Here is an 18,810-nt window from a genome sequence, read left to right as displayed (position 1 = left end):
TTAAAAATCTAATTAGAACAGGAGCATGTGCAGACATTTCATGGGAAAGGACATAAGGAGGGCAAATAAGTGTGTGGAAGGTGTTCCACATGTTAACCAACAGGAAAATGCAAGTCAGGGCCCCAGAGAGACGCAATTGGATGGCTGACATGTAAATGGGGCTGTACCACATGCAGGTGAGGACGTAGAGAAGTGGGACCCTGTGTATTGCTAGTGGGAGTGGAAAACAGTACAGCTGTTCTAGAACATGGTGTAGACACTTTTACAAAACTAATCATGCACCTATCATATGACCCAGCAATCATTTTGTTGAACATTATTCAAGAAATGAAAACTCAAATTATTAACACAGTCTGTACCTAAATGCTCATTGTAGCTTTATTCCTAACAGTCAAAAACTGGTAGTGACCTAGGGTTAACTGTGTTCTATGGAATGCTACTCAACAAGGAAAAGGAACATGTTATTGACACTGTAACAAGTGTCATAAAACTGCATTTTATTGTATGAACACATAGACACATTCAATGGAGTTCGTGTGAAATGTAAAACCTGAACAAGGTTGATGGATGGATCAATGTCACCTTTTATAGTTAAAAGTTAACTTTGGGTATATAGGATTTTTGTACTATTTCTCAGAATAGTATGTGAATCTACAGTTCTTGCAAAAGAAAAAGGAAAAGACTATTTAAAAACACAATAATAACAAGTCGATTATCTTAAGACAAGAGCTTACACATTTCCCCATGTACCTCTATATCCATGCTCTTCAATCTGTTGTGTGGGTCTAGATTTCCATCTGGTGTCACTTTCTTTCTACCCGAAGGACATTTTCTCACATTTTTTGTAGACTTGGGTGTGCTGGAATTCTTTCAGCATTTGTATATTTGGAAAAAAAATTTTTTTTCAAGTGAAAGGAAGGGAGATAGGCAGAGTCTCACATGCACCCCCAGTGGGATCTACCCAGCATCCCCTTTCTTGGGCCAATGCTTGAATCAACTGAGCTATTTTTAGTGCCTGAGGCTGACCACTAGGACCAACTGAGCTATCCTCAGCACCCAGGGCCGAAGCTTGGACCAATTAAGCTACTGGCTGCAGGGGGGCGGGGGAGAGTGGGAAGAGAGAAGCAAATGATCGCTTCTTATGTGTGCCCTGACTAGGAGTCAAACCAGGGACATGGGACATCCATACACCAAGTTGATGCTCTATCCACTGAGCCAATCGAAGAAATGTCTTTATTTTTTTTTAATTTATTTTTATTTTTATTTTTTTTAGTTTTGAAGGATTTTATTAAAGGAGGAGATTTATTAAATATGCTGGCTTCATATGGCTGACACGGGGCATTTGCAGACCCAAATCGTGTGTGCCAAATACATCTCGGGCTGGCTATATACCCTTGATCACACATGGGCTAGGAAGAGCATGACATCATGGCACAAGCTTACAACAGTTGTTTAGGAGATACACAAAAACATTAAGACTTTCAAGGCAACACAATCAAAAACATTTACAATCTTTCAGGGTTCATCTTCCCTCTTTGCCTAGAGCAGCGGTTCTCAACCTGTGGGTCGTGACCCCAGCGGGGGTCGAACGACCAAAACACAGGGGTCGCCTAAAGCCATTGGAAAATACATATTTATTATACAATACATTTTTAACATTACTTTGAATATTTCTTGCATTACTTTGAATATTTCTTGCCATTCCCTTCTGGCCTCAAGTGTTTCTGTTGAGAAGTTGGAAATCATCCTTATGGGGGCTCCTTTGTAGGTGATAGACTTTTTTCTCTAGCAGCTTTTAATATTTTCTCTTTATCACGTAGCTTTGGTATTTTAATTATTATGTGTCTTGGTGTAGATTTCTTTGGATTTCTCTTTAATGGAGTTCTCTGTGCTTCTTGAACATGTGAGATGTTTTTCTGTCTTAATTTAGGGAAGTTTTCAGCTATGATATGTTTGAACAAAGTCTCTATCCCTTGTTCTTTCTCCTCTTCTTCAGGAACCCCTATGATGCAGATGTTATTTCTCTTCAAGTTGTCACAGAGCTCTCTTAAGAGTTTCCTCAGACTTTTTGAGTCTCTTTTCTTTTTTCTGCTCTGCTTCAGTGCCTTCATTTATCTTGTCCTCTAACTTGCTGATTCGATTCTCAGCCTCAATTCCTTCCATTGTGTTCTTCATTTCTGATATTGTATTTGTCATTTCTGACTGATTCTTTTTTATTATTTCAATGTCCTTTTTTATATTTGCTGTCTCTTTATTTAGGTGTTTGTAATGACCATCTATTGTTGTTCTAAGATATTTGAGCATCCTAACAATTGTTATTTTAAACTCTGCATCTGGTAATTTGGTTATATCTGACTCATTCAGGTCCTTTTCTGGGGATTTCTGTTGATTCATTTGTGTTATATTTCTCTGCCTTCTCATTTTGTCTGTGTAAAAGAAGGTTTTGGTCATTGGAGTCCACTGGGTGTGGTCTCTGTATTCCCTAGGTGTGGTCTGTCTGCAGGCCCGCCACCCCCTCTGCTGCTGCTGCCTAGGGCATTTGGGTATGGGCGTTGCCGGTGCCAGCCCACTGGGGCTGTTGCTGTGGTCTCTCCCTCTCCTTCATGGAGTGGCTGTGATCATGTGCTTGGGTGTACAAGCATCGGTGGCCTCGGCCTTTGCCCCGCCCCTGTGTTTGGAGTTATGCTCGGCCGTGAGGGCAGGGGTGAGCACCTTTGCTCAGCTGCGGGTCTCTGCCTGATTCCAGGCTTTCGCCCTGCTCCTGCAGGAGGAGCCAGCTCCTGCATCAGGGCACAAGCCTTAGTTCTGTGTGTGGGGCAAGGCTACGCTCCTGTGCCCTTGCTCAAGGGTGGGTCTCCGCCCCTTCTGGGGCTCCTGCCCTTCTCCCGCAGGCTGGATTGCAGGTGGCCTGCAACTGAACTTGACCACTTTCGTGCATCCCCTCCTCCCCAGCTGGGCAAGACCGAGCTCACATCTGGGCTCAGTTGTGGCCAACCTGTTTCCACCCTTGCCAACGGAACTGCGCTTCCACATCCTGACACCGCCGCCACTGCCGCCCACCCTCGGTTGAGCCCTCAGCGTGTGGGTGGGGGCGCTGCTGCTCAGACCCTAAGACTCACTACTGTAGTCCTGAAAGCTCCCTCCTTCTAAGCGACTCTGCTCTAAGTACCGCAGGAGAGCTTGTTTAGCTGGTTTCCTGCTTCCCTTTGCTGGTATTGCTGTTTCCAGGAGAAATATTCACTTCAGATTTGGGGAATGACTCGACCCAGGGGTTAGGGTGGCTGTCCCTCAAAGTGTTTCTCCCTGTGCTTCCTAGATTACACTCTTTTCCTGCTACTCCGGTACTCTCCTCTCTCCCGTCCCCCTGGAGCCCCGGGTGAGTGGTTGTGAGAGAGGTTTTCTGTGTGGTCCCTTTAAGAAGAATCCTGGGTCTGAAAAATCAGTCTCTTTCTCACAAACAGTATCTTGACTTGTTTCCAGCTAAATACTGTCCATACACCTCTTCTAGGCTCTGGGGCTGCAGGTTGGAGCTTTGTTCCTGGCACTCAGGACCCTCCCCTCTCTTCTAAACTCACTTTCTGCCATGCGAGTCTCTCCTGGGTGCTGTTGGCTCCAGGGAGCTGGGCAGCCCTCTCTGTGTTTCCGCTTTTCCTACCAGTCTCAATGTGGCTTCTTCAGTGTTCCTTGGTTGAAGAGTCCTCTAAGTTTAGTCCAAAGTTGGTTTTTCCAGATGATGATTCTTAATATTAGGTTGTAATCCACTTTGGTTCTGGGAGGTGGAAGTTGGTACATCCACCTACTCCATCGCCATCTTGTGTCTCCTGATTTTGTTTTTGAAAGATGTTTTTGCTAGGACATCTTTTTCTTTCCATACTTTAAAGATGTAGCTCCATTGTGTACTACTTGCATTGTTTCCAATGAGAAATATGGTGGTATTCTTGTCTTTGTTTTTCTGTATATAACTTGTCTTTTCGACTGGGATTTAAAATTTTTTAGATATATGCACACCATAAAACTCACTATTTAAAAATGTATAGCTTATTGATTTTTGGTCTATTCATAATATTGTGCAAACATCACTTCCCTATAGTTCCAGAACATTTTTATTATTCCAAGTGGAAACCCCTACCCATTAGCTGTCTCTTTCTAGCCTCCTCCCTTAGCTATTGGAAACCACTAATCTGCTTTCTTTTTGTGGATTTGCCTATTCTGGACATTTCATATAAATGATATAATACAATATGTGCTCTTTGTGTCTGACTTCTGTCCCTGAGCACGTTTCTGGTAACATATATCAGTATTTCATTCCTTTCTACAGCTGAAAACATGCCATTTTGTGTGGACTTCTCATCCATTCATTGGATAACATTTATCCATTGGTTGTTTTGGCTGTTATGAATGATGCTGCAATGAACAGTCATGTACAAGTTTTTGTATGGACATATGTTTTCAGTTTTCTTGGGTTTGTAGCTAGGAGTGGAGTTACTAGATAATATGGTAATTGTATCTTTAACTTTTAGAGGAACTTCCACAACAGCTGCACCATTTCACACTGCCAGTAGCAATGTATGAGGATTCCAGTTTCCTCACATCCTGGCCAGCATTTGTTATGTTCATTTTCTTAATTACAGCCATCCTAAGGAATGTGGGTTGGCATCTCATTGTGATTTTGATTGCATTTTCCTAGTGATAATAACTTTGGATAATGTTTCATATACTTATTGACCATTGATAATGTCTTCTTTGGGAAAATATTTATTTAAATCCTTTGTCCATTTTTTAATTTAAATCCTTTGTCCATTTTTTTTTTTTTTGTATTTTTCCGAAGTTAGAAGCGGGAAGGCAGAGAGACAGACTCCTGCATGTGCCTGACCCGGATCCACCTGGCATGCTCGGCCCCTTTGGAGGGGCCTGTTGCAACGAAAGCCATTCTAGTGCCTGAGGCGGAGGCCATGGAGCTGTCCTCAGTGCCCGTCCTTTGCCCATTTTTAATTTGGGTTTTATTTTTAAATTTTCAGTTATGCATGAGTTTTTCATTGATGAAGTCCAGTTTATCTACTTTTTCTTTGATTGCTTATATTTTGGTTGCCATGTCTAAGAACCCATTGCCTAATTCAAGGTCATAAAGATTTACACTTATACTTTCTCCTAAGAGTCTTATAACTCTAGCTCTTATATTTAGTTTTTGGTCTATTTTGAGTTAATTTTGTATGCGATATGAGGTAAGGATCCAAATTCATTATTTTTCATGTGGAAATCCAGTTGCTCCAGCACCATGTTGAAAAGACTATTTTTCTCCATAAAATTATATTGGGACTCTTGCCCAAACTAATTTTCATTAAACATATGGGTTTATTTCTGATTTAGTTTTATTTCACTGATAGAAATGTCTGTCATCATGAATTGCACACTATAGCTTTGTAGTAAGTTTTAAAATATAGGAAGAAGTAATACTATGTCCTCCAAGTTTGGGGGGGGTTTCTTCAAAATTATTTATTTATTTATTTGTATTTTTCTGAAGTGAGAAGCGAGGACACAGAGAGACAGATTCCCGCATGCACCCCACCAGGATCCACCCGGCAAGCCCACCAGGGGGTGATGCTCTGCCCATCTGTTGCATTGCTCTGTTGCAATCAGAGCCATTCTAGCACCTAAGGTGGAGGCCAACTTTGCTTCAATGGAGCCTTGGCTGCAGGAGGGGAAGAGAGAGAGGGGAAGGAGAGGGGGAAGGGTGGAGAAGCAGATGGGCACTTCTCCTGTGTGCCCTGGCTAGGAATCAAACCCGAGACTTCCACACGTGGGGCAGACGCTCTACTGCTGAGCCAACTGGCCAGGGCTTTTTTTAAAGATTGTTTTGAACAATCTGGATGTCTTGCATTTTCTAATGAATTTTAGAATCAGTTTATCAATTTCTGAAAATATGTCCTCGGGATACTTTTAAAGATTTCTTTTATCACTGGTTTTGAGTAATTTGATTATGAAATTCTTTGGTGCACTTTTCTTTATGTTCCCCATATGCTTGTGGTTAATTGAACTTCTTAGAGTTTGGGAGTTTTTGTTTAGATTTTTTTTGTCATTATTTCTTCAAATATTTTTCTTTTCTCCCTCATTTGGTAACTTCAGTGACATGTAGATCAAGTCACTTGAAGCCATAGTGCAGTTCACTGAAGCTCTTAAGCTTTTAAAACTCTTTTTTTCTCTGTGCGTTTCATTTGGATGTTTCTATTGCTATGCTTACACATTCACTGTTCTTTTCTTCTTAGTATTTAATCTGTTGTTAGTCTCATCTACTGTATTTTTTATCTCCAGAACTTCTAGTTGAGTCTTCTTTATATGTTTTATGTCTCTACATGGAATACAGTTCTCATACCTGCATTAATGTTCTTCTCTGCCAGTTCTAACATCGTGTTGGTTCTGATTGGTTATTCTCACATTGTGGGTCCTGTTTTTCCACCTCCTTGCATGTCTGGTGACTTTTGATTGGGTGCTGACAGATGTGAGTTTTGCCCTGCTGGGTGTTGTGTGTCCCTGAAAATCTCCTTGAGCTGCTCTGGAAACAGTGACTTCCTTGGAAGCAGTTTGGTTCTTCTCAGTCTGGGTGTATGATTCGTTAGGTGAGGTCAAGGCAGTGCTCACTCAGGACGGACCTTTGACCAGTCTGACTGTGGAGACGGGCAACATCCCAGCCCTTGTGTCCCTCCAGAATGGTTTCTTCGAGACTCTCACATGTTCTTTCCTCACATGCACATGCTCATTGGTGCTCTGCTGAATCCTCAAGGGAGGAACTTTCTCTAAGTAGCTCTCTCTTCTCTGGTTTTCTGTCCTGTGGCCTACAGCTGCCTTCATTTCCTTAACACAGGGTCTACTTGATTCTGCCTCAGTTTTCTCTTCCAGATTTGGAAGCTGAAAGCGGAAAGATGGGGCAATCACAGGGATCATCTTTTTTTCCCCTCTCTGTAAGGGATCAGTGTCCTTATCTGCTTAATGCTTGATGACTTGGAAACCATTCTGGTGATTCTGTACCCAGTCTCATGGTGTGTAGATTTTTCCCACAACAAGAAATTCTCCCATACCAGGTGGGTGTCCTTCAATTTAACTTAGTTCTGACATTAACTACCTGAGATAGCATCATACCCCACAGGTTAAGGGTTCAGTCCCATTGGACTGCTCCCCTTTCAGATACTATTGATAGGTCCAGGCTGTCACCTGTGCTTCTAACTGACCAGCTATGTATCAGAGGTTCTCACAGCCACCTCCTTGGGTTCCATTAATTCGCTAGAGTGGCTCACAGAACTCAGAGGAACATTCACCCGCTTAAAATAGAGAATGTAACTCGGGAACATCCAGATGGGAGAGATGCACAGGGCCAGGTGTAGGGAAGGGGCAAGGGACTTCCATATTCTCTGAGCCCGCCACTCTTCCTGCATTTCCACATGTCCAACAACTGGGAAGCTCTCCAACACCCATCCTTTAGGGCTGGGGTCCCCAAACTACAGCCCGCGGGCCGCATGCGGCCCCCTGAGGCCATTTATCCGTCCCCCGCCGCACTTCCGGAAGGGGCACCTCTTTCATTCGTGGTCAGTGAGAGGAGCATAGTTCCCATTGAAATACTGGTCAGTTTGTTGATTTAAATTTACTTGTTCTTTATTTTAAATATTGTATTTGTTCCTGTTTTGGTTTTTTTTTTACTTTAAAATAAGATATGTGCAGTGTGCATAAGGATTTGTTCATAGTGTTTTTTTATAGTCCGGCCCTCCAATGGTCTGAGGGACAGTGAACTGGCCCCCTGTGTAAAAAGTTTGGGGACCCCTGCTTTAGGGTGTTCGTGGAGTTTCATTACAGGCACAGTTGATTCCATCTCTAGTCCCTCTTCCCTCTCTCAATGTACTGAAACTTCCAACCTTCTAATCACATGGTTGGTTTTCCTGGCAGCCCCCATCCTTAGGGGCTTTCCAAAAATCCCCTCATTAACATAAACTCAGGTGTGGTTCACAGGGGCTTATGAATTTGAAGGAAACTCCAAGGGTTTTAGCAGCTCTGTGCCAGGAATCGTACAAAACTGAATATATATTACTTACTATAAATTGCAGCATCACAACCAGTGTTTCATGTCCTCTGTTTGTTTATTTTGATTGTTGCAGCTGGGAGGGTGTCTTAGTTCATGCTGCTCTAACAAAGTCCCGTAGACTAAGTGGCTTATGAATGATGGGAATATAGTTCTTCGTTTTGGAGGCTGGAAGTTCAAAATGGGGGTGCTAGCACAGTTGGGTTTTTCCAAGTCACAGGCAGCCCCTCATTGCTGTGTCCTCGCATGGTGGAAGTAATATTGTGAAGTCCCTTTCATAAGGGCACTAACCCCATTACTAACAGCCCCACCCTCATGAAAGGTACTTCCTCCCAATACCATCACTTTGGGGGTTAGGTTTCAACATATGACTTTTGGAGGCACACAAACATCTAATCCATAGCAGAGGGCAAATCTAGTCCCTGTTACACCATTATGGTTACAAATGGAGCTCCCAACTGAGGACCAGATACATCATCTCCTGTCTCCTAATGGGATGGAATTGGATGATGCTGTCACTGCCCTTGCCTGCCATTTATGAAGCACAGAGTATCCTTGAGTTTACAATTTGTTGGGTCTTATAGTTAGTTACAGGCCTGGGATTTGACCTGGTAACAACCTGGGGATAGGGAGGTGTCACAGGGTAGCTGTGTCCAAATGAGTTATGACTCAGGAGGATAAGTGACTCCCAGGGACAGCTGTTCAGTGAGAACCAGGCAGCCTCTGGAGTGGGGTCGTGCCCAGACAGAAGGGGCACAGGCCTGGCTCCAGCTTCTCCCTCCATCCCCAGTAACCAGCACTGACTATGATACTGCTGCGGACGCCACAGAGACGTCATCCTACTTCAGCGCCCAAGGCTTCCTGTCCAGGTGGGGCCATGCAGGGGCTGGTAGTGCCCAATAGGCTGGCTGTCCCCAGCCCTGCAGTGGGGGGTGGCCATGCTATACACCAACAGAATCCCAGGCCTGGAGGCTTCACCTAGGCCACATGGTCTCTGTCCAGCATGCTAGTAGGAGACCTCAGAAGCCATCCCAGGCTAACCCCACTCCTCCTGTCCTGGACCCCTCACCTGTTTGCATCATGCTGCACCCCTCTGTTCTCTGCCAGCCGCGAGCAGGAGGGTGCAGAGTCTACATCAGAGGAGGGACTACTGCCCCAGGTAGTGGAGGAGCTGAAAGACCTCCAGGTGGCCCCTGGCACACGCCTAGCCAAATTCCAGCTCAAGGTGAAAGGTGAGGGGGATAGGGCTGGCGGGTCAGGTGGTGCCTCTTGCCAGCAGAGGTCTGGCTGTGGCCCAAGGGGTCTCCAGGGATTCCCTCCCTGAGCCAGGTGGAGGGCACCGTGCCCACTTGGCAGTGGCCCTGTGCTGACCATTCCCCTTGCGGTTCAGGCTACCCGGTGTGCCGCCTGTACTGGTTCAAAGATGGGCAGCCCTTGGCTGCTTCTGCACACATTCGCATGGTGGACAAGAAGACGTTGCATACCCTGGAGATCCTCTCAGTCACAAGGGAGGATGCCGGCCAGTACTCAGCCTACATTAGCAATACTGTGGGTGCCGCCTACTCGTCTGCTCGGCTGCTAGTCCGAGGTCAGTGCTGGGGGCTGACATATGCCTACACGCCCCCTACAGCAGGCATGAGATTGGGCCCACGATCTTTACTTCATGTGCAGAAGTGTAGTAAGAGGGCAGACACCTGCCTGCCTAGATTCCAGAAGGTGCTGGTGTAAGAGTAGGAAGGTGTTCAGGACCCCCACCCTTTGAGCAGGCCCCCGGGCCCACACAGGAGGCACTGTTCTTCTTCAGGTCTGACTTCCTTGCCTCTTTCAGGTCCCGACGACCCAGAAGAGAAGCCAGCAGGTACGCCAAGTCTAGATGGGTAAAGGGAGGGCAAAGGGAGGTGTGGGGGTGCCCATCAGGTGGAAGGAAGGAGGAACACTGGGCACAGGCTGCAGGGACAGCCTCCCAGGTGGGTGGGGGCCTGGACCTGGGAAGAGGGGTATAGCTCACCCATCACATGGGGCTGTGGCTTTGAACTTGTCATTAGCAACCTTCTGTGTCTCCCCAGATGTGCAGCAACAGCTGGTGCCACCCCGATTCCTGGAGAAGTTCACCTCCAAGAAGGTGAAGAAGGGCTCCAACATCACGTTCTCTGTGAAGGTCGAAGGTAGGGCATCTTGCCCTACCCCACTCAGCATCCCTCGTGAGACTTGATCCCTACTCGAAACCCACCGGGGACTCAGAGCAACTCCCTTTCCATGCAGGACACCCCAAAGAGGATCAGAGATTACCCCCCCCAGAATCCCTTTCTCAGTGTGGGGTTGACCATCCACTGTCCATTTCTCCCCCAGGTCTCCCAGCCCCAGCTGTGCATTGGTTGCGGGAAGATATGGAGCGGGTGCTGTGGATTGGCCAGGATACACAGGGCTACACAGTGGCCAGCTCGGCCCAGCAGCACAGCCTAGTCCTGCTGGACGTGGGCCGACAACACCAGGGCACCTACACCTGCATTGCATCCAACACTGCTGGCCAGGCTCTCTGCTCTGCCAGCCTGCACGTCTCCGGCTGTGAGTGGGCGTGGGTGGTCAGTGGGGGATGGGAGGGAGTTGGCGCCCGCGGGGACTTGCACCCCCTCTCTGGGTCCCTGCCCAGACTCTTCCCTAAGCATGGGCCCCAGGGACCGTCTCCCACTCCTGCCCTGTGGGCTCCAATCAGCAGGCCAAGACCCCATGCCACCACAAGCAATCTCTTCCTGGCTCTGCTCAGCCCCCTGTGGGGCTGGTTCATCAAGTGTGACCATCCCTGTCCTTACCACAGGTGGGCTGGGGTGGCATGCCAGGCACAGCTGTTTGCAGGGTTCTGGATGCACAGGTCAAGGCCCCTAGGTGGGGGTGGCCCAGACATCCTAGGCAGAGGTTCCGTCCAGAATCATCTCAGTGGACTGGGTGTCATCTTAGTGGTCACTTATCCTTACAGTGCCGAAGGAGACAAGGTCAGTGGGGGATACAGCTAAAGTGAAGGAGGCCCTCATCTCCACCTTCCTTCAGGGGTGAGTGAGGGGCTATGCCAGAGCTAACGGGAGGTGGCTTGGGGGTCCTGGTCTTGGGAGGGGACAGCACTGCTGCTGGGCTGGGTGCCCCATCCTGGACTGCAGCCTGGTTCTGCCCCTGGCAAGTTGTGTATCTTGAACCAGGCCTCATCCCTCTGTGCCTCAGTTTCCCATTGTAAAATAAGGGCTCTCCAGGACCTGACTGTGGCATCTAGCCTACTGCCTTCAGACTCTGTTTCTGTCAGAAGGTCCCAGCCAAGGGTATGGGTAGTGGGTCTGCCTCAGGCTCTCAAGACACCCCCTCCGCTTTAGAACCCAAGCCGTCTCCGAACAGATGCCGGAACCTGCGGGTGTCACTGACCGTGCCGGGAAGAAAGGTATGGCTGGGTCAAGGGCAGGGGGTGGTGTGAGAGGCTGACTCCTACTTTAGGACGGGGTGTGGAGGGGGCTGCCTGACCCCAGCTGTGGTCTGGGGCTTCCCAGGTGTCCCCTGTGGGCCTGAATCTGAGCTGACTTTGGGCCCAGCCAGCCTTAGGCTCAGCTCTCCTGCCCTGCCAGCGGTGTAGATGCCTGGGAGCGGGACAGGGGACTGGTGTGTAAGAGCTTAGGTGAGGGCCTCCTTATGTCCAACCCATTCCTGAGCACCTGCACAGGGCATTCTGGAACCTTGGTGTATTTTTAACTTTTTGTATGGAAAATATTGAGTCTGCACAGAAGTAGAGAAGACAAAGCAATGTGCCCATTACTCGTGTTCAGGTCACTTCTTGGATGACACACACCTCAACCACTGTTCCTCCCCCTCCAGCAGCAGCCCCCATTCACCCTTGACCTCAGCCGCTGAGGCTCCCCATCCCCATCTCCTGCACCTTTGGGCCAGAAATCCGGGCCCTGACACCCACCTTCACTGTCCAGATCCTGCCCTCCCTGTGCCCCTGCCTCTCCTGAACCTCTTCCCAGACTAGCCGCCAAGTTGGAGCCCCCAGTGGAAGAGGCACAATCCCCACTGGGGGCTCCAGTGTCTAGGTTCCTTCCCCACGCTGGCCTCTACCCAGCTTGGCTCTCAGCTGCCCTGGCCTAGCACTCTGCAGCCATGCTGACCACCTGCTGTCCTGACTGCCCACTATCTCCTGACCGCCCATTGCCTCTCTCCTGGGCCCTATTTCCCTGCATTTGTAGCTCTTCCATCACATCTTGGCTCAAACACCTGTGAGCCATTGAGACCTCTTATCCTGGTCAGCCTCTTGGCTTCTGGTAGCAGAGCCCCAGGCCTTTCTATGCCCATCTCATCTGCACCCTGAGCTCAGGATGGACCTGCTGGGAGTGCTCAGGCTTGCCTGGAGTGCCCGCGGGCTGAGCTAGGGTCTGACCACCAGGAGAGCCCCTGGTGGCTGAAGCCCATGGTCACCTGTCTCTGGCCGAGGTGGGCACGGAGGAGTTTCTGCAGAAGCTGACCTCACAAATCACGGAGATGGTGTCGGTCAAGATCACACAAGGTGAGAGGCTAGCATGGAACAAGGTCCTGGGTGAGGGGGTTGTAGGGGTGGTGACCTAGGGCCAGGGCTGTCCATGCCCACACCGTGGAGACCCTCGGGGAGGGGCACAGGTGGCTGGCCCTTTCCAGTGTCATATGCCCTGTATCCTCAGCCAAGCTGCAGGTACCTGGAGGTGACAGTGATGAGGAATCTAAGACACCGTCTGCATCCCCCCGGCATGGCCGCTCACGCCCCTCCTCCAGTGTCCAGGAGTCATCCTCGGAGTCAGAAGACGGGGACTCTCGGGGGGAGGTGCTTGGGGGGGGCTAGGGGGAGTGGGGCCCAGAGTGGGGAATAGGAGCAAGAGTGGAGGAGGGAAAGGGAGGCCTTGGGCGGCAGGGTGGAGGAGGCTGAGAGCACACATCTGAGCAGCCAGCATCACCATCACAAACCAGGACATTCCAGCACCCCTGAGGCTTCCCCTTGCCCCTCTGGGGCGTTGCTCCTGGCACCCCTGACATTATTTGCATCAGCAAAGGTCAGTTGGGCTTGTTCATAGAATGTCAGGATGGCTTCTTCTTCCCACTTAATGCCAGGCGCTCTGTGGCTTGGGGCCTTGAGAGGCCCAGCGGGCTCCTCTCTGGTCTGACTCGACACCCCCTTCCCTCAGATCTTTGACATCTATGTGGTCACAGCTGACTACCTGCCCCTGGGGGCCAAGCAGGATGCCATCTCACTGCGAGAGGGCCAGTATGTGGAGGTGCTGGATTCGGCCCACCCTTTGCGCTGGCTTGTGCGCACCAAGCCCACCAAGTCCAGCCCCTCGCGACAGGGCTGGGTGTCCCCTGCCTACCTGGATAGGCGGCTCAAGGTATCTGTACTGCCAGGTTGGGGGCAGGTGGTTCTGGGGTTGTCGTCCCCCAGTGAGTACGGGAACCTGACCCCCACAGGGCTGGGCCAATGTCCAGGCCACCTACAACCCTCTCTGTTCTTTACCAGCTATCACCCGAGTGGGGGCCTACCGAGGCCCCCGAGTTCCCCAGGGAGGCTGTGTCTGAGGATGAGTATAAGTTCCGGCTGAGGTGAGCAACCACGGTGGTGGTGGGGGGTCTTTGCCTGGTGACTTCCTGTGGTGGGGCAACCTTGTGGGAGTGCCCCCTCCACCGTCTTGCTGGCCCCAGGCTGCGCATGAGGGGTGGTGCCCGTATAGCATCTGAGTTTCCGGTCCCCTCATGCTCTGCCTCCAGATCTGCCATCCAAGAGTTGCTGAGCTCCGAGCAGGCCTTCGTGGGCAAGCTGCAGTTCCTGCTGAGCCACCACGTGCAGTACCTGGCCTGCTGTCCTCACGTGCCTGCTGCTGTGGCCAGCCAGAAGGCTGTCATCTTCCGCAATGTACAGGACCTCAGCCACTTCCACAGCAGGTAGGTGGGCCTGTGTGTGTGTATGCATGTTCACATATGCTGACACATACCACACACTGCACACACAGGCATTCACACACACACGTGCTCATGTACCCACAGGACTGGGCCTCAGGGTGGGCAGCAGCTGAGATGAGAGAGAAACTGTGTTGACTTGATGTGCTTGTTGACACCCCACACCCCTCTGTGAGGGCACATGAATCTTCAGGAACATAGATGTGTGCATCTGGCTTGCCCACAAAAGTGCCTGCAGCACTCCTACCTGCTGCAACACCTCTTTACATAGGCACACGTGTGTATGCCTATGTATGGCATATGTGCCCTTACACACATGTACATAGGTTATATAGGCATATGTGTACATGTGTACACACATGCATGCCCTTAAACACATGGGAATGGGTTGCATGGGTACATGTGTGTACATGTGCACAGCCTGACAACATACACAGCACACAGCGTGTATCCTTATATGTGTGTGTATCTGTATACTTGTGCACACATGCCTATACATGTACCAAATGTACACGTACTTCCTTGCAAACATACACACATACCTGCACACATGTGCACACCCTCAAACACCCCACACATGTATCCCCACAGTCCAGCATGCTCACTTCACTCCCAGAAACCAATGGACTAGGCCCTGGCAGGAGCCTGTTTTTTCCCAAACCGGAGGACTGAGGCTAGATCATGGGTCATGGGCAGGGTCCTGACACTGTTCCCTCCCTGACAGCTTCCTGCAGGAGCTGCAGAGCTGCGATACCGATGACGATGTCGCCATGTGCTTCATCAAGAACCAGGTGGCCTTTGAGAAATATCTGGAGTTCTTGGTGGGCCGAGTGCAGGCCGAGTCTGTGGTGGTTAGCACAGCCGTGCAGGAGTTCTATAAGGTGCCCTTGTCCCCCAGCTGGTGCTGGCCCCCATCTACAAGATCATCTTCCCTGACTCTGCCTGGCCTCCCAAAACCAGTCAGGCTCCCCGCCCCAAATGACCCAGGTTCCCAGGCTCTGGCTTAGTGAGTGAAACAGGCAGGGCTTTCTGAAATTCTTCTCACTTGTCAGTGACCAGCTGTCCTTGGTGGGAGAGGGGAGACCCACCCGGGGAACAAGGATATGTGTGTGCTTTCAGGCTCTGAGTGGCACAGGCCATCCCTAGACCTTGCCCCCTACTACCTTGAAACCCACTCTGTGATTCCCACAGAAATATTCGGAAGAGGTACTGCTGGCCACTGACCCCTCGCAGCCGCCCCCGCCACCACTCCAGCACTTCCTGGAGCAGCCAGTGCAGCGGTTGCAGCAGTACCAGGCCCTGCTCAAGGTAGGCAGCCGTCCTCACCCTCACCACCTCATCCTTCCCGTGGTCCATGGCATGCACCCTGACCTGCCCTCTCTTCAGGAGTTGATCCGAAACAAAGCACGGAACCGGCAGAACTGCACCTTGCTGGAGCAGGCCTACGCCGTGGTGTCGGCCCTGCCACAGCGAGCAGAGAACCAACTGCACGTGTCCCTCATCGAGAACTACCCAGGCACCCTGGAGGCCCTGGGAGAGCCCATTCGCCAGGTCTGGGGTGGGCATCACACAGGGCGGGTGGTACGGCAGGGTGGGGGGCTGTGCCCCAGGCTGACCAAAGGCTGACTGACCACTCTCCCAGGGCCACTTCATTGTGTGGGAGGGGGCACCAGGGTCACGGATGCCCTGGAAGGGCCACCACCGCCACGTCTTCCTGTTCCGCCACCACCTGGTGGTCTGCAAGCCCAGGAGGGACTCACACACCGACACCTTCAGCTATATGTTCCGGAACATGATGAAGGTGTGCGGGAGCCCGGTGGCCAGAGGGAGGCCTGCGGTGTGGGCGGGAGGAGGCCCGGCTGGTTTTCTGGCCAAGTCTGGAGCACTCAGCCTGCCTCCTCCCCCACAGCTGAGCAGCATCGACCTGAACGAGCAGGTGGAGGGGGATGACCGCGCCTTTGAGGTGTGGCATGAGCGAGAGGACTCGGTGCGCAAGTACGTGCTGCAGGCGCGGACAGTCATCACCAAGAACACCTGGGTGAAGGAGATCTGCGGCATCCAGCAGCGCCTGGCCCTGCCCGCCTGGCGTGAGTGCTGGTCTCGGTGGAGAGGCCAGATGGGGTTAAAGGTTGCAGCCAGGCCACAGGCTTGGGGACACCCGAACCCCTGCCCCTGCCTCTGCCTGTGCAGTCCCCTGGAGCAGCTGACTTGCTCTCCCTCAATTAGCTCAGCCTCTCTATGTGCTGAGCTGGGGTGCTGTGCTGGCCCTGACTCGAGTCGGGGGCACTGGGTTTAACTGAGGAGCCCCGAGCACAGAGGGGTTAGGGGTGTGAAGGGTCTGATTTCTAGGTCTCCTTTCCCGCCTGGAATGGGAGAGTCTCCCCTTTCAACACACTCCTTTCTCCACTCCCCCCACCACTCCCCAATAACAGATTCTCACTCGGGCTCAGTGTGGGATCAGGAGGGGTGGTGTCTGTAGCAACCATACCCCTTGGCCTTGGAACTTCTGGCCCTGCCAGGGGCGCACTGACGGCAGGGGTGAGCACTCAGGGCCTGGTTGTGTGGTGTGTGTCCCCAGGCCCGCCAGATTTTGAGGAAGAGCTGGCCGACTGCACAGCCAAGCTGGGTGAAACCGTCAAGCTGGCCTGCCGTGTGACAGGGATACCCAAGCCTGTCGTCAGCTGGTACAAAGGTAGGTCCCCGTGGCCTTGGGGCACCAGCCCTGCCACAGGGAAGAGCCACCCAAAAGGAATCAGGCAGAGTGGGGACCAGGGACCCAGAGTGGGGCCTGGTCAGGAGCTAGGTGCTAGGGACAGGCCTCCTGCTCTGCTTGCCTGCTCCTGAGTTAGAGACAGCCTGGCCAGGGCGCGTGAGTCAGGGCACAGGGGAGGCCGTGCATCGACCCTGTCTGAGGGAGCTTGCCTTCTAGGGGAGTAGACAGATGACAGCAGAAAGACAAAGGTGTAAGGTGAAGTCAGAAGTAAAATGTGTAAGGTGAAGCCAGCCAGAGAAATAAAGCACAGCTAGGCGATCGTGTTGGAAGGTTCTGAGGGGCAGTGAGGTAGCCAGAGGCCAAGAAGGGGAGTGCCAAGGCAGAACAGTGGGAGATGAGGACTGCTGTGGGAGCTCAGCGTTGATCTGAGTGTGGCAAGAGCTGCAGAGCATTCAGGGATGCCCAGGGCCACCCTCACTCTGACACCAAGGCTGGAGATTCTACAACCACCTTCAGGTTCAGCGTCTCTTCGAAAAGGATCACAGAACTCAGCAGATCCTTTCCACTGAGGGCTCCAGTTTACTGCTGTGAAAAGGAAGAGAGGATGTGGGGCAGAGTCCCAGCAGGGGTCCAAGTGGTGTTGTGCAAACAGTGCCTGTTCTCCCTGCTTTGATGTTTGACACGGAGAGTGGCCAACTCTCACCATGCCTTGGTGTCCAGGGTTTCTCTTGAGGGCCATTCATGTTGTCACGCAGATCACTGCATGACCGATCTCAGTCACAGCCCCTCCAGAGGTCAACCAGATGCTGTATGGTCCAAGGCCCCCAGGTAAACCAGATACTCTTATCAGGAATCGCCTGGGCTGGCAGGTAGGCTTCTGAGACCCTAGTTGAGTGTGAACAGTCCAGTCCAGTCCTAGTTTTGGAGTTGTGGTTCCAGGGCCGTCAGTCCTTCTTGCTCTGCTTATTCACAACTAGCCAGGGCGTTGTGCTTGCCCATGAAGTGCTAAGGATGGGGCTAGAGAGGACACACATAGGCATTTTGCTGAGATGTGCAGGAGGGGCCTTCCTTGTGGCCCGTGGTCTGAGCTGCACAGCGGAGCCGGTAGATGCAGCAGCTGGATCTTGCCAGAGGCTTGAGAGCACTGCCTGGGTTGGCAACAGTCCTCCCCGCCCTGCCGCCAACCCGTTGCCCTGCACAGGACCTGTGGAGCTGTACCAAGTTCTCACCATCCCTCCTAACCTAGACCTTTCATCTGACAAGCAGGCTCCAGGGACAACACTATTTATAAAGTCATTCGAAAGTGACTTTGTACTTTTCAGGCCCTCCCTTTTGACCAGGCTGTCCCCAAGAACATGTGCTGGCTGGCCACATCTGAGGGAAAAGAAGGACACTCCTCAGCCAGGTGGTTGGGATGGGTCCTGGGTTCCCAACTGCGCCAGGCAGTCCTCAGTCTCCTTACCCTGGCCTTCCTCCAGTGAAACCCAGCAGGGGTGACCCCTCTGGGGACAGCTGTGTCCAGTGAGTGGAAGAGGTGAGAGGCAGCTGGATGGTCAGTTCGTGTTGACACAGAGGTCAAACTATAGGTAGTGCAGGCAGCACACGTGGCCATGAGGTGTAGCCAGAACCAGCCACTGGCGGACCTGAAGCAGCATCATAGTAGCAAACACCACCAATAACCCCACTGACCTGCCAGGATAGGGGTCTGCCTCATGGGCCCTCTCAGCAGTCCTCTGTGTGACAGTGGGTCAGCACCATGCACCCCGAGGTGGCTCCATGCAGAACCGTGATAGTCTGGGTGGCAGCCCTCTTAGCGGTCTTTCTTCACCTCAATGGCTCACGGTCCCAAGGTGGGGGTGTCTGCCCACCAGGCCATGTATAGCTTCTTAAGTGGCAAGACAGCCAGGCAATTGACAACGACTGAAGGTCAGTGAGCACATAACGACTTTGGCCAGGAAGAGTAGTATCAGGCAGAAATCAGCCATTGTCAGCAGATAAAATGAACTTATATAGCAGAAGCTGAGTGTTGGGGGTAGGGAGCCAAGTCCTGACCCACCCTGGGCAGCTGCCAGGGAGC

At 51.3% G+C, this 18,810-nt stretch overlaps 1 protein-coding gene across 12 annotated transcripts in view; it reads left to right on the top strand.

The window, feature by feature from the left end:
• OBSCN (obscurin, cytoskeletal calmodulin and titin-interacting RhoGEF) overlaps positions 1 to 18,810 on the top strand; it is a 207,689-nt gene that overhangs the window by 160,661 nt on the left and 28,218 nt on the right. For all 12 annotated transcript variants that reach the window (XM_066266225.1, XM_066266252.1, XM_066266217.1 and 9 more), the window contains 19 exons: positions 8,856 to 8,934; positions 9,173 to 9,297; positions 9,456 to 9,653; positions 9,894 to 9,923; positions 10,132 to 10,230; positions 10,415 to 10,630; positions 11,040 to 11,112; positions 11,425 to 11,489; positions 12,486 to 12,605; positions 12,757 to 12,896; positions 13,255 to 13,455; positions 13,584 to 13,666; positions 13,832 to 14,005; positions 14,745 to 14,901; positions 15,212 to 15,328; positions 15,407 to 15,571; positions 15,663 to 15,821; positions 15,930 to 16,107; positions 16,599 to 16,712. In XM_066266225.1, coding sequence (XP_066122322.1) covers positions 8,856 to 8,934; positions 9,173 to 9,297; positions 9,456 to 9,653; positions 9,894 to 9,923; positions 10,132 to 10,230; positions 10,415 to 10,630; positions 11,040 to 11,112; positions 11,425 to 11,489; positions 12,486 to 12,605; positions 12,757 to 12,896; positions 13,255 to 13,455; positions 13,584 to 13,666; positions 13,832 to 14,005; positions 14,745 to 14,901; positions 15,212 to 15,328; positions 15,407 to 15,571; positions 15,663 to 15,821; positions 15,930 to 16,107; positions 16,599 to 16,712 — 2,493 coding nt within the window. The remainder of the gene's footprint in view (positions 1 to 8,855; positions 8,935 to 9,172; positions 9,298 to 9,455; positions 9,654 to 9,893; positions 9,924 to 10,131; positions 10,231 to 10,414; positions 10,631 to 11,039; positions 11,113 to 11,424; positions 11,490 to 12,485; positions 12,606 to 12,756; positions 12,897 to 13,254; positions 13,456 to 13,583; positions 13,667 to 13,831; positions 14,006 to 14,744; positions 14,902 to 15,211; positions 15,329 to 15,406; positions 15,572 to 15,662; positions 15,822 to 15,929; positions 16,108 to 16,598; positions 16,713 to 18,810) is intronic.

The sequence above is a fragment of the Saccopteryx bilineata genome, chromosome 1, assembly GCF_036850765.1.
Source record: "Saccopteryx bilineata isolate mSacBil1 chromosome 1, mSacBil1_pri_phased_curated, whole genome shotgun sequence".
NCBI lineage: Eukaryota > Metazoa > Chordata > Mammalia > Chiroptera > Emballonuridae > Saccopteryx > Saccopteryx bilineata.
The sequence above is the reverse complement of the archived record's forward strand: the minus strand, read 5'-3'. Positions and strand labels throughout refer to the sequence as shown.